Source organism: Tachysurus vachellii, chromosome 3, assembly GCF_030014155.1.
Source record: "Tachysurus vachellii isolate PV-2020 chromosome 3, HZAU_Pvac_v1, whole genome shotgun sequence".
Taxonomy (NCBI): domain Eukaryota; kingdom Metazoa; phylum Chordata; class Actinopteri; order Siluriformes; family Bagridae; genus Tachysurus; species Tachysurus vachellii.
This window is the reverse complement of record NC_083462.1, coordinates 1,990,073-2,003,473: the sequence shown is the minus strand read 5'-3', so window position 1 is coordinate 2,003,473 and position 13,401 is coordinate 1,990,073. Positions and strand designations below refer to the sequence as shown.

Sequence of the window (13,401 nt, the reverse complement as noted above, 5' to 3'; positions counted from 1 at the left end):
TACTAGGTGGTTGTCCTGCATCTTTAATAAATAGGCTACAGTTAGTCCAAAATGCAGCTGCCAGAGTATGACAAGAAAGTATGACCATATAACCCCAATTTTATCATCTCTACACTGGCTACCTGTTAAGTTTAGAATCGACTACAAACTGCTGCTACTTACGTACAAGGCTCTTAATGGTTTAGCTCCCATGTATCTAACTAGTCTTCTAACACGTTACAATCCTTCATGCTCTCTGAGATCACAAAACTCAGGACTTCTGGTTGTTCCCAGAACATCTAAGTCCACTAAAGGTGGTAGAGCGTTTTCTTATTTAGCCCCCAAACTTTGGAGCAGTCTTCCTGATAGTGTTCGGGGCTCAGACACACTTTCCCAGTTTAAATGTAGATTAAAAGCTCATCTCTTTAGTCAGGCGTACACATAATACATCCCATAATATTGTGCACTATTGCATTAGACTTGCACATTTTTATGAACAGCAGATATGTTAATCCCTCTCCACCGCTTCTCTCTTTCTACCCATCCCGAGGCATTAAGAAATTGTACGAGCTCCGATCGTCTTCCTTGCGATGAAGATTTTGGAACTCCACCGAGGTGAGGCCGACTCTGAATCCTGAGGCATCTAGAGATCTACCAGCTCGAGTCAGACTCTGTGATACTAAAAGGAGATGTGAATTCCACATCTTTTGCATCTATATAACATCTGTTTGACTGTATTTTTATATTCACACCCTCCAGTGTCACCCATATGAGGATGGGTTCCCGTTGAGTCTGGTTCCTCTCAAGGTTTCTTCCTCCATCGTCTAAGAGAGTTTTTCCTTGCTACTGCTGCCTGAGTTACCTCAGACTTGCTCATTTGGGATGTATACATACACACTGTGAACTAAATATATCTAATAATAATCTTGAATTTTGCATCCTATTAATCTTTATATTATTATTTTAATTAACCTTTTGTCCTAAGTTTATGTTCTGCTAAAATTGTCCTAAGTTAAAGCTGCTTTGAGACAATGTCAGTTGTAAAAAGCGCTATACAAATAAACTTGAATTGAATTGAACGATAGCTTAACAAGTGTTACAACAAAGTATTACTAGTGGAGAACTTTATTAATCCCCAAGGGGAAATCAGAAAAGTAGACAAAATGATTGAAATTGCAGAGAGCGTTTATTCTGGCAAAGTGCAAACAAAGAAATCCAAAAAATAAATTTGTCACTTTGCTGTAAAGACAACGCATTAATAGAGATGCTCACATGATATTTATGATCACATGTGACAAGGAGCCTACTTTTGTTTATTCACTCAGGCGTAGGCTGCTTCATCTTCTTCTGTGAATCCACTTTTAACAGCTGCTTGAATGCGCTTTAGCTCTTCTGGAGCAGCAGCAGGGAGAATGGCGAGCAACTCTTTATCAACCTTCACCAGTCTTGCAAGACTCTTCTCTTCAAACTCCTTCTTGTTCTTGCGGACAAGGACTAAGATGGCTTTCTGAGCCACATCACAGGCGTTCCGTAACTGATCAACCTCAAACTGAAACTCTGGCTTTTCCTTGTCCATGGCCATCAGTTTTCCCAGAGTGCTGACACGATCCATGATGTGTTTGGTGGACACCTCGGTGTAGGTTGTAGAGATCATGTTGACAAGGTTGGCGATGTTAGTGGCTTGAAAGGCTTGATTGTAGAGCAGATCTTTGGAGAAGAGCTTTGCGTTGTAGGAAAGCTTCTGTGTCTTCTCAGATGTAGAAACAAAATCTTTAAGGGTTCTGGTCAGGTGGATTTTCACAATGTTGGACACCATCTGAAAGAAGCGCACCATCTTCTCCCACTGCTCCTTCACTCTCCCCATGGCATCCATACCCTTAACCAACATTTCTATAGTGGTGTTAAAGTCTATCTCTTTGATCTTACAGCTCCTCATGGTGATCAGGATGTCAGTCAGCTCCTTTTGGTTCTTCTCCATGTTTTCTACACTCTTCTCATACATCTCTCTGGTCTTGTCCAGTTGAGTGCGGCTCTGCTCTATGCGGAACCTGGCATTATCTGATGCCCTTTGTGAAGCTTTCACCTTCCCAGGTTTACTTTCTTCTTTATACATCATTGGTGGTTTTGGAGTCAGAGCAGGAGAATTTGTGACAGATTTACTTTTGCTGTCAAAACTGCGAGCTGATTCATTCAGGTTTCTGATCAGTTGAATCAACTCATTTGTTTTGGCTTCTTCACATTTCTGTTCTGGTGCATACTTTGCTAGTTCTTCACAGATCTCGATGCCTTTGGTACAGATGTTTTGTACTTCCTCTTTTGCTGTGCAGTTTGGAAATTCTTTTAAATTTTCCCCAATTCGTATGAACTGATCTGCCTGAAATTTTGTCTTTGTAGTTTTGTGTTTTTGATCATACAAATCTTTCCAGTTAATTGTGTTTTCAATCACAAACTCTTGAATATTCTCTGTGCATTTCAGGATTTCTGCAGATTTACTATAAATAGTAATTTCATCAAAGCTATCAGCTTCAGATTCTGGACTTTTTTTTTCAGGATCATTCTGTGTCTCACTTTTAGGTCCCATGGTCGTTATTCCATTAATAACAGTTGTGATGCTCTCACATAAACCTTCAACGAAATCCATTCCTATCATGTCCCATCCACTGGGCAGTGAATCCATTGCTTTGCTGTAACTTTCATGAGCTTCGTTCAGCTGCTTTTCCATGTCCTTAATTGCCTTCTCTGAGCGTTTATTTGCTTCTTCTGATGACTGTTTTCTCAGATTGGCTTCCTCCAGTTTCCTCTTGATTTCCTCCAGCTCCTCTCCATATATGTGCTCAGCATTTACACATGCTTCCAGCAGTTCATGGATAATGTTGATGACATCAGTGAACCGTTTTTCTGTTGAATTGGCCAGCTCAAGACAGTCTTCTGCAACAACACGGATGTTCTCCAACTGTTCAGGGAGGTGAGCTTCAACAACCTCATCACTGCCTTGGAACAGGATCTTCACAGCCATCTTCATGTAATCAGGAACTGCCATGGTGTAAAGTCTAATCTGATCCATGTTCTTATGGGCCTCATTGAAAGCCCACCAGCCTGAGTTACACACCTGCATGAGGCAGGCACGAAATGACTCTGGGTATTTGATGAACTTGTAGCCATCTTTAGGTGGGTTCTTGTTGATGGAGAAATCTGTATTGGAGGAGATGAAGACCAGCTCTCCCAGGATGGCTATGGAGAGAGGAGCAGGAGTCAGATACTCCTCCCAGTTGGCATACGGCTGCATCACAAGCTTGGTTTGGTTCCTCATCTCCTCAGCTGTGGTGAGGCTTTGAGTTTTCTTTGCAATTTGCAAATCCATGGCTTCTTTTTTCCTACTAAAGACAAAAAGAAAATAAATTAATAATGAGATCACCATGGCTGCCTTCTTGGGTGCCAGCAGAGAACAATTTGTACACTTACAGTGCAAACCATAATAAAAATCTGAACCATGATACACAGAGACAACGTCTGAGAGCTCTTACTTTTGTTGGGTTTAGTTATTTGGTGGACACATGAGTAAAGGTGGAGTGTTTACATCTGATAAAACTAACAGAACTAACAAAAAGTTTCAACACTTCAACTTGCTTGAACACTAGACAAGTTAGATGTGATTGTGTTTAATACTATAGAGACTTTAAGATTCTCAGTATGTTAAATATTAGGTGTTATGTCAGTGCTGAACCATTAATATAATATTTTAAAGGTCTTAAAGTCAAATCATTGGTCAGAAAATTAGAACAGATTAAATAAATAGATAGTGATTTAGTATGGAAAACCTTTACCACTTGGTTTCTTTAAATGTTTTCCCTTGTGGATAAACCTATGTGCAGCTTTTTATAAACTATATTATTAGTGCACTTTTCACCAGGACCAACAGCTGAAATGGTTCCCAGCACCATCACACCTCTTTCTCCAAGCTTAACTGTGGGACAGATGTTTCACTGTTGTATTTCTCATCAGATCTGTTTATAGCTTCCCCCCAATCAGTTCAGTGAGGATAAAATAAATGAGAAGTCTTACACCCAGGGAGGAAGGAGACAGACCTGTACGAATAATAGATTTATGAATTTAATTATGAAATAATTTCTAAATGTGATGAATAATCTTGTACTGTAGCCATTTTATGAATCTGCTTTAATCAACACTTGCCGCTTGTTAACATAAGGTTTTATTCTAGTCCTAAACCTATTAAGTGGAATATTCTCTCACACAGGACAAAGGTGACAGGTTTCATAATTGGTTTCATTAATAATTCAAAAGCAGCATCTCAAATCATTAGTGAAGTGAATGACACTTAAAACCTACACAAAGACTTCACTCTATTTTTGATCCAGATTACAAATCAGTTGTATTGTTGTGTCGAATCTAAGTTCCATATGTCACAAGTCACATGGTTATGGCGAAATGGATCAAGCTCCGGTGTGACGCTTGACTCATGTATCTCTTCCTACCTGGATATGCTGATAGTCTTCAGTGAAGGTGTGGAGGTTCTCTGTCTGCTCTGTGATCCAAACTGTGCACTGCCTCAAGACTGAAAGCCCCTGTGTATTTATAATGTGTAATCTGCCCTCCCCTTTTCACCCACCCACCTCTGATACAATTATAAAAGAAGTTTATCTTATACTGTAAATCTCACATAATAAGTTGAGCTGAACATCACATCACTGCCCTATAGCCCTTTTACTTTTCGAATCAGATGATCCATCTTTCTACATTGGAGTAAGTATATACCAGTATTCACAGAGAAATTATTTATATAACAGTAAACATTTTTAAAAGTAAGTTCATACAAAAAAATTCTAACAATAAATTAATTTTTCAGAAATAATCTTTTTTTTGTTGCCGTTTTGAGATTATGCCTACAGTAGTTAGCAACAGGGAAGGTGAATAATGCTACTAGAATAACAACAAAGGATTAAAGGAGTAAATATTTGCATTAAGAAAGACCTTTAAATGAAATTCAGAGCAGTCTCTTCCTACCTGGATATGCTGATAGTCTTCAGTGAAGGTGTGGAGGTTCTCTGTCTGCTCTGTGACCCAAATGGTGCACTACCTCAAGACTGAAAGCCCCTGTGTATTTATAATGTGTAATCTGCCCTCCCCTTTTCACCCACCCACCTCTGATACACTCATATGTGAAGTTCATCTTATAAATCTCACATAATAAGTGACTGTGGTGATCCAGAAGAGAAAGAACAGCAAACTTTCACACTCTGGTTGCAGGTTTATCTACAGGAAACCCTGTGACAAGGTAATCATGTTTCATGCTGCCTTTTTTTTACTGTCTTTACATATGTAATAACTTAAAATAAAATAATTACAAAAAAATAAAGAAAAAAAACAACAATCTCATGTTTAAGACTCACAAAATATTATTAAAGTATAAAAGACTGAACATTATTATTTATTATCCTTTTGATCTGTAGAGGACTTTTATTAATAAAATCATTCTGTAACAGATGACAGATGACTAGAGACACTAAAGGAGATTTTTATGATGATCTTATGATCAGGTTTGAGTTTTTCCCCTTTAACATTTTTACTTCCTGTTTCAGAGTAAGATGAATCAGCTTTCATCATTCAAGTGAGTTTAATTCCAGAATTAATAGAAATGATTCATAACAATTTATTCACTTTTAAATGGAATTGCATAAAAATTATTTAACAAAAACAAAAATAAATCCAATATTTTTTTCTTAAGACTTTTTCTTTTCTGTGTTGAAATGTTTTGTTTGTCTCTACAGATTTGTGCTGAAGAACACAGCTGAAGCTGTTCTCATTCCACTGAAAGGTGGGATCTCCTCCCTGAATGAAGTCTATAAGGCTCTTATTGAGGCAGATGTAGATCCTGTAACTGGGAAATGCTCCAACTATGACTACATCAGACAGCAGATAGTACAGGCTCATCAGCTCCTGAAGCAGTCAGAACAGGAAGCCAGTTCAGGGTTAAAGAGTCTGGATGAAAACTTAGAGAGACTGATACAAGAAGAGGGGAAACTCAAGCAGGAGATGAATGACACAAAACTAACCTTAGACAACTTTAGAGAAAAGAAGAAATCAAATGAATATTTACTCAGAGAATCTCAGGGAGCTCTGGAGCAGATCAGGAGAAATCTGGATTCAGCAATAAACACACTTCAGGATCAGCAGAAAAGGAAACATGATGCTGAAATTGTCACAGGTGTTGGGGCAGGACTGTTAGTTATACCTATCATTGGATGGATTGTAGGTAAGAATTACAGCATACAGATAATAATAATGACATCTGAACTGTTTCATCATCATAACCTTCATGCGAGTGTCTGTTCTGACTCTATAGTTTGTTTCTTCACTGTTCAGGTTCTGCCATGATTATTGGTGGTGGAATTGAACTGGATCAAGCAAACAAAGCTGTCCAAGTGGCTCAAGAGGAGGTGAGAAAGTCTGAGAATGAAGTGAGAAAATATGAACTTAAAGTATCTCACTACGTGTCAAAGATTTCCCAGACCAAACGTGACATCAGTCAGAAAAATAACCAGCTGAAACAGATACGTGAAGGAATCCAGAAGGTGAAGAAGCAGAGTCAGTCTGTAGGTCAGTTCCAGGGGAAAGTGAGAGGAGCTGTTCATCTTCTGGGTGTCCTGAGAGGGAGGGTCAGTGTGGCTGAAGCTCTGACTCGCAGATTCATCCTCCAGGAGCCTGTGATGAAGGTGATGGAGGATGTGATGAAGGCCATAGAGCAGATCACAGGGAATGAGCTCCTCTATCGCAATGACCTGCCAAGACTCATCAATCAGATGAAGGAGAACAACCAACGACTTGCAGCCATATGTTCCTCAGAGAACAGCTCAATATCACAATAACATGCTGTTTCTTTTGTTTTTTGTTTTTTTGAAGTTTTGTTGAAATATGTATAAAGTATGTGAAAAGAAATGTGATGTTCTGTTTCATATGCAAGTGCAATAAAAGTGAACGTGAGTATTGCAGTAAAGTTTGTTAAATTAACTCAATCTGTAAGCTAAAAGACAAATAAAGAGAAGTTAATCATGTTTCATGCTGCTTTTATTATGTGAAAGGTTTATAAAAGATTACATTAAACATGAATATAAACATTATTAAAAGGACTTTTCCAGATAGAGTTTATAAAAAGACATTTGTCTCAGATGTCCTATTTGGCAGTGAAGTGTGTTTGTTTCACCTATTTCATGTCCATTATTTCATGCTTTATCCAGATAAACCTGATCCGTGTCTGAACAACTGTGACAGTATGACAGATAAGAAGAGAGTTTACATTAATGCACATGTAGAATAATAAAAGTCATGGTTTGTGTATCGGTGAATACTAATGCAGTGCCAGTAGCTGGAAACCCATATTCACGTGTAAACCTGAAGTGTGTTGTAGCATAAACTAAAAGTTTGTTTAATTATATCTAAAGCCTATGATTCCTGGAACCACTGGGGGAAAAAATGTCGCTCCCTCCCCCCACCAACCTCTCGCTATCCCCCTTCCTTAACACCCACCTACTACATTTAAGCACTGTTTACTGTCAAATCCTTCATCATCTATAGCTCACTTTCCACTTTCATTGATATTACTGCTAAGTATCTAACTGCGTGCCCCTGCAATTTAGGTGTGGATATAGATCGATATATATATATAATTTATTGATCTCATGAGGGTGTTACAGCAGCTTAGTCAAGCTAGAACCTGCACACACAATATATGGTCTCAACAATATAAGTCTACACAAAAAACTTAAATATAGAATACAATAAGTTCTATAAAACCCAGTTGTAAATTTAACCATATATACATAGATTAAGCTTGCTTTCAGTAAGAGCACCTGGCATAACTACATTCAGTAATGTCCCTTGTAAACAACCTTGTAGATAACGATAATAATGAAAACTAGTTAAAAAAATAGGTTATATAACACAAGGTTGTTTTTCCTATAACTTGCTATACTGATCTTTATTGCTAAATTGCAATAATTAGCTAGCTACAATCAAGCATCACGTTAGTTCAGGCAGGCCACGTAGTCAAGCGTGCATCAGCTGTTAATCAGCTGTCCATGACACGCACCAATCCAGTTACGTGATCCATATTACCCGACCATTTAAATTCCCATTCATTGAGCCGCTCTAGCGCTTCGCTGCTGCCGCGATCTAAACTCCCTCCTCCAACCCAGACTCCACCACGCCGTGTTTCATTGTACCAGTTTATGTCATAAATCCCACATATTTTTTCTCTCTCTCTCCCTCTCTCTATAATTATTTATTTATTTATTTATCCATTCATTCATTTATTACTTTCCAAAAAATGCGCAAGCGAGCAAATCTATTACTATGCATGACTAGTGGTTCTGTTATACGGGTGTTACGTCTGCGTGGCTGTGCCGGTGTTTTGCTTCCTTCTTTTGCTCTCCCGCGCTATCTCTCTCTTCAGGTCCATCTGCAGTTTCCCGTTGGTCCGTTGAATGTGTGTACATAGTTTCACCCTCTTTATTATGTATATTGTCTTACACTGATTTCTAGTGAGTTTTAATAAACCCCCATATCTATAGAAGTTGTGGTATTGCCTGCCTCCATTTTACACATATACCTGGGGCTAAATCCTTTCCTAAATGTTACTTCCCTACGTACTCCTAGGCCGTATTTGGGTCGTAACATTTAAATGGGGGCTCGTCCAGGATTGTAGGTTCCCGTGGGTGTAGGTGTAATTTGGTGGTGTTTGGTGTGTGATTTCGGTTGGCGTCCCGCTTATTTACTTAGGGGTGGTGTGTCGGCCTGTTGGTCTGTTTGGGGGGGTCATGGCCTTGTTTAATTTGCAGGCCTTTCTTGGTGATCCAACATGGGAGCAGCTAAATGGATACAAAAAGACGGAACTGATGGCGATAGCGGACCATTATCGGATTTCCCTGGGGAAACAAATGCGTAAACAGGAGATTAAGGAGACAGTTGCGCAACGTTTGATTGAGCTAGGAATTTTGCTGGCGGGTGCTGTGGAGGCGGCGACTGAAGGGGTTTTGGATTCGGTTGACGTGGGTGCGGGGCAATTCAGTGCTGAGGAGGAGGCGAACGAAATGGGTGGTACAGCTGTGGGTGAGGCGGTGGCGGAGGCCGAGGCCAAACCCGGTTTGTCACCCTTTGATCCGTTCTCTCCTGTGTCCCTTGGGTCAGGAGTAGATGCACGACTGAAAGTCCGCTTGGCCCGTTTACACTTGGAGGCACAAGATAAAGCCCAGGCACGCCAAGAAGAACTTAAGTTGCGCCTGGAAGTACGCAAACTTGAAATAGAGGCCGAAAAACAGGTGAAGCTGCGACAGCTTGAGTTGGAGGCAATGAAGATCACTGCTGGCTCTGCTGCGCAGCCGAGCTCTGTACAAGGCTCAGAAGTTACCCCGCCGTTTACTCCATCCGCAGCCACGTTTGATGTCAGCAGACAGATTGCGTTAGTACCCCAATTTAGAGAATCTGAGGTGGATTCTTATTTTAGCACCTTTGAGCGCATTGCCTCCGCTCTTTGTTGGCCCAAAGAAGTGTGGTCACTGCTGTTACAGTGTAAATTAATTGGTAAAGCTCAGGAGGTTTGTTCTACCCTGTCTTTAGAGGAGAGTTTAACGTATAAAACGGTTAAGTCAGCTATTCTCCGAGCTTACGAGCTGGTTCCAGAAGCCTATAGACAGCGTTTTCGGAATCATAAGAAGAATTCTACTCAGACATTTGTTGAATTTGCCAGGGAAAAGGGGGTTTTGTTTGATAAGTGGTGTGCGGCTAGTAGGGTAAATGATTTCGATTCCTTGAGAGAATTGATGTTACTAGAGGAATTTAAGGGCTGTCTATCTGAGCGTGTCGTTGTTTACCTTAATGAGCAGAAGGTAACGTCCTTGTCGCAGGCGGCTGTGTTGGCTGATGAGTTTGTGCTTACCCACAAAAGTGTCTTCTCCTCTGTTCACGCAGAGAAAGCTACACCAATCCAGCCAAACACTCAACCGACTCGTCCCAAAACAAACTCTTTTCAGCCTAAAGAGTTTCGTGATTGCTTTTATTGTCACAAGCAAGGACATGTCATAGCTGATTGTTTAGCGCTGAAACGAAAACAGCAAACTCACCCTAAAAGTGTAGGTTTTGTGAATTCTCCCCAATTGGGTGTTTCTGGGTATGTGGACGAAGCTATCGATGATAGTTATCGACCGTTCATTTTGAAAGGGTTAATTTCCTTTACTGGAAATCCAGACGATCAAAAAGAGATAAATATACTCAGAGATACGGGTGCGCTGCAGTCATTCATTTTAACCAAGGTACTGCCTTTCTCTGAGGAAACTTTCAGCGGTTCTAGCGTAATTGTTCAAGGCATTGAGATGGGTTCGGTGAAGGCACCACTACATAGTATGCACTTGTGTTGTGATTTGTTCTCCGCATTCGTGAGAGTGGCGGTGCGACCTTTACTTCCCGTAAAAGGCGTTGATTTTATTCTGGGCAACGATCTTGCTGGAGGGAAAGTAATGCCAGTATTGGAGGTGATTGATAAACCTGAAGTAAACAGCCAACCTGAAGAGATGTCTGACACCTATCTCGAGGTTTTTCCTGCCTGCGCAGTGACTCGCGCACAGGCGCGGAGAAGCGGCGAAGGGGTTAATTTGTCTGGCTCGTTCTTAGCTCCCCTTTTGAGTGATGATGCCTCATTAGAAATGGGTGGTTCTCGTGAAAAGCTTCATTACCCAGAAGCCAAAGGTTTAGATGTGGCAGTTTCCAGGACACCAATCTCCAGAGCACAGATTATCGTCGCTCAGAAGGAGGATAACTCGCTTGCCCCATGTTATGCCTCTGCTCTTTCTCCGGATCTTACAGCAAATAAGAAAGTTACTTACTTCGTTGACAGTGGTTTGTTGATGCATAAATGGTGTTCGGATCTAGATCAAGACTTGCATTCAGATAGTGTGTTTCAAATTGTTGTTCGTCAACAGGTCCTGCGGTTAGCCCATGACCATCCTCTGGCTGGACATCTTGGTGTTACAAAGACCTATACCAGAATACTCAAGCACTTCTTTTGGCCAGGAATGAAAAAAGATGTTGCTCAGTACTGCCGAACCTGTCATACTTGTCAGTTGGTAGGGAAGCCCAACCAGGGGATTCCGCCTGCACCGCTCTGCCCGATTCCGGTAGTGGGAGAGCCCTTCGAACATGTGATGGTGGATTGTGTTGGTCCTCTCCCTAAAACAAAGTCAGGTAACCAGTTCTTGCTTACAATTATGTGCGTGGCTACACGGTTTCCCGAGGCTTTTCCATTACAAAAAATCACAGCTCCATTCGTTATTAAGGCACTGCTTAAGTTTTTCTCTACTTTTGGCCTCCCTAAGATTATACAGACAGATCAGGGTACCAATTTTCTTTCGAAACTCTTCACACAGGTAATGATGTCTCTTGCAATAACTCACCGCGTTTCCAGCGCGTATCACCCTGAAAGTCAAGGTGCATTGGAACGTTTTCATCAGACCCTTAAGTCAATGCTGCGCAAATATTGTATGGAGACAGGTAGGGATTGGGATGACGGTGTTCCTCTGGTATTGTTCGCGGCACGCGAAGTAGTACAAGAGTCCCTAGGCTTTAGTCCGTCTGAACTAGTGTTTGGACATAATGTTAGAGGTCCTTTGAAAGTTATGAAAGATCAGATGATGACTGATTCCAATCCAGAAATGAATGTGTTAGACTATGTTAGTAAATTTCGCGAACGGCTACATCGTGCTTGTACGCTAGCTAAGGAATCATTGACGACCGCACAGAAAGGTAGGAAACGTCGGTGTGATCGCAAGGCGGTTGCAAGATTTTTTCAAACAGGTGATAGTGTGCTTGTGCTTTTACCTGTACCAGGTTCAGCACTTTCTGCACGTTTCTTCGAACCGTATATCATAAAAAAGAAAATAAGTGATACCGATTATATGATTCGCACTCCTGATAGGAAACGCCAAACCAGAGTTTGTCATATAAACATGTTAAAACCGTACCACGACAGAGAAAAGACTCCGTCTGATGCTGCAGATCAGACTGTTGGGCCCACGGTCTCTTCGGTAGCTGCATCGGTAGAGGTGACGACCCCTCATAATATCTCTGGTGCGGATGAGGATGGTGTTATTCTCCGTAATGCCCCGCAGCAATGCGCGAGACTGGCGAACTCTGAGTTGTTAAAAGATCTTCCATCGTATCTTATGCATTTATCAACAGAACAGAGGTCTGACGTAATTCAATTGATTTCCGATTTTCCCTCTCTCTTTAGTGATGTTCCTAGACAAACAAACGTGTTGTATCATGAAATCAATGTAAATGGGGCGCGTCCTATTAAACAGCACTCTTATCGAGTTAATACCTTTAAAAGATCGGTTATGCGCCAAGAGGTGGGTTACCTCTTAGAAAATGGTTTAGCTAGACCCAGTTGTAGTCCTTGGAGCTCCCCTTTGTCTGCTCGTTCCCAAGCCTGATGGAACATTCAGATTCTGTACCGATTACCGAAAGGTAAATGCAGTGACGGTGCCTGTCAGCTATCCAATGCCCCGCATGGAGGATTGTATAGACCATGTGGGATCAGCAAATTTTGTCAGTAAATTAGACATGTTAAAAGGTTACTGGCAAGTTCCACTCACATCCCAAGCCTCTGATATTTCTGCATTCGTAACCCCAGATCACCTACTTCAATATTCTGTTTTACCGTTTGGCTTACGAAACGCAGCAGCAACCTTTCAACGTCTCGTGAACTTAGTATTGGCAGGAGTGCCGAATTGTAACGCATATCTGGATGACGTTGTGGTTTATTCAAGGGACTGGATTGAGCATATTCGTTCACTGAGGACAGTATTCGAGCGGCTTGACAAGGCCTCGTTAACCCTTAATCTAGCCAAATGTGAGTTTGGTCAAGCGACGGTCACCTACCTCGGTAAAGAGGTCGGTCTTGGTCAGGTTCGCCCAGTTGAGGCCAAGGTTACGGCCATCGTAAATTTTTCTACTCCCATTACTCGACGTGAACTGCGCCGGTTTTTAGGCATGGCTGGATACTATCGAAGTTTTTGCAAAAACTTTTCTACGGTTGTAGATCCTCTCACTTCACTACTTAGTCCATCAAAGCCATTTGTATGGTCTAAAGAGTGTCAGTATGCTTTCAGCAATGTTAAAGCCCTTCTTTGTAATGCACCTGTTCTTGCATCTCCAGACTGTGCCTTACCGTTTAAAATAGAAGTGGATGCCAGTGGTGTTGGTGCTGGGGCTGTCCTTCTTCAAGAGGATAGGAATGGCATAGAACATCCCATTAGTTATTTTTCGCGCAAGTTTAATAAACATCAACTTAACTATTCCACCATCGAGAAAGAAGCTTTAGCCCTTATACTTGCATTACAGCATTTCGAGGTTTAT

General features: G+C 41.1%; 2 protein-coding genes across 2 annotated transcripts; one reads left to right on the top strand and one right to left on the bottom strand.

The window, feature by feature from the left end:
* Positions 1–1,300: 1,300 nt before the first annotated feature.
* On the bottom strand, positions 1,301–5,071 carry LOC132842119 (uncharacterized). The gene is made up of 2 exons (XM_060864789.1): positions 5,002–5,071; positions 1,301–3,353 (listed from the first exon to the last, which is right to left on the bottom strand). Exon 2 carries the CDS (start codon positions 3,338–3,340, stop codon positions 1,301–1,303), a length of 2,040 nt encoding a protein of 679 aa, XP_060720772.1. The 5' UTR covers positions 3,341–3,353; positions 5,002–5,071.
* A 146-nt stretch (positions 5,072–5,217) lies between these two features.
* LOC132842118 (uncharacterized) lies at positions 5,218–6,863 on the top strand. Its single transcript, XM_060864788.1, has 4 exons — positions 5,218–5,272; positions 5,577–5,605; positions 5,766–6,250; positions 6,361–6,863. Exons 2-4 carry the CDS (start codon positions 5,583–5,585, stop codon positions 6,861–6,863), a joined length of 1,011 nt encoding a protein of 336 aa, XP_060720771.1. The 5' UTR covers positions 5,218–5,272; positions 5,577–5,582.
* The last annotated feature ends 6,538 nt before the right edge of the window (positions 6,864–13,401 follow it).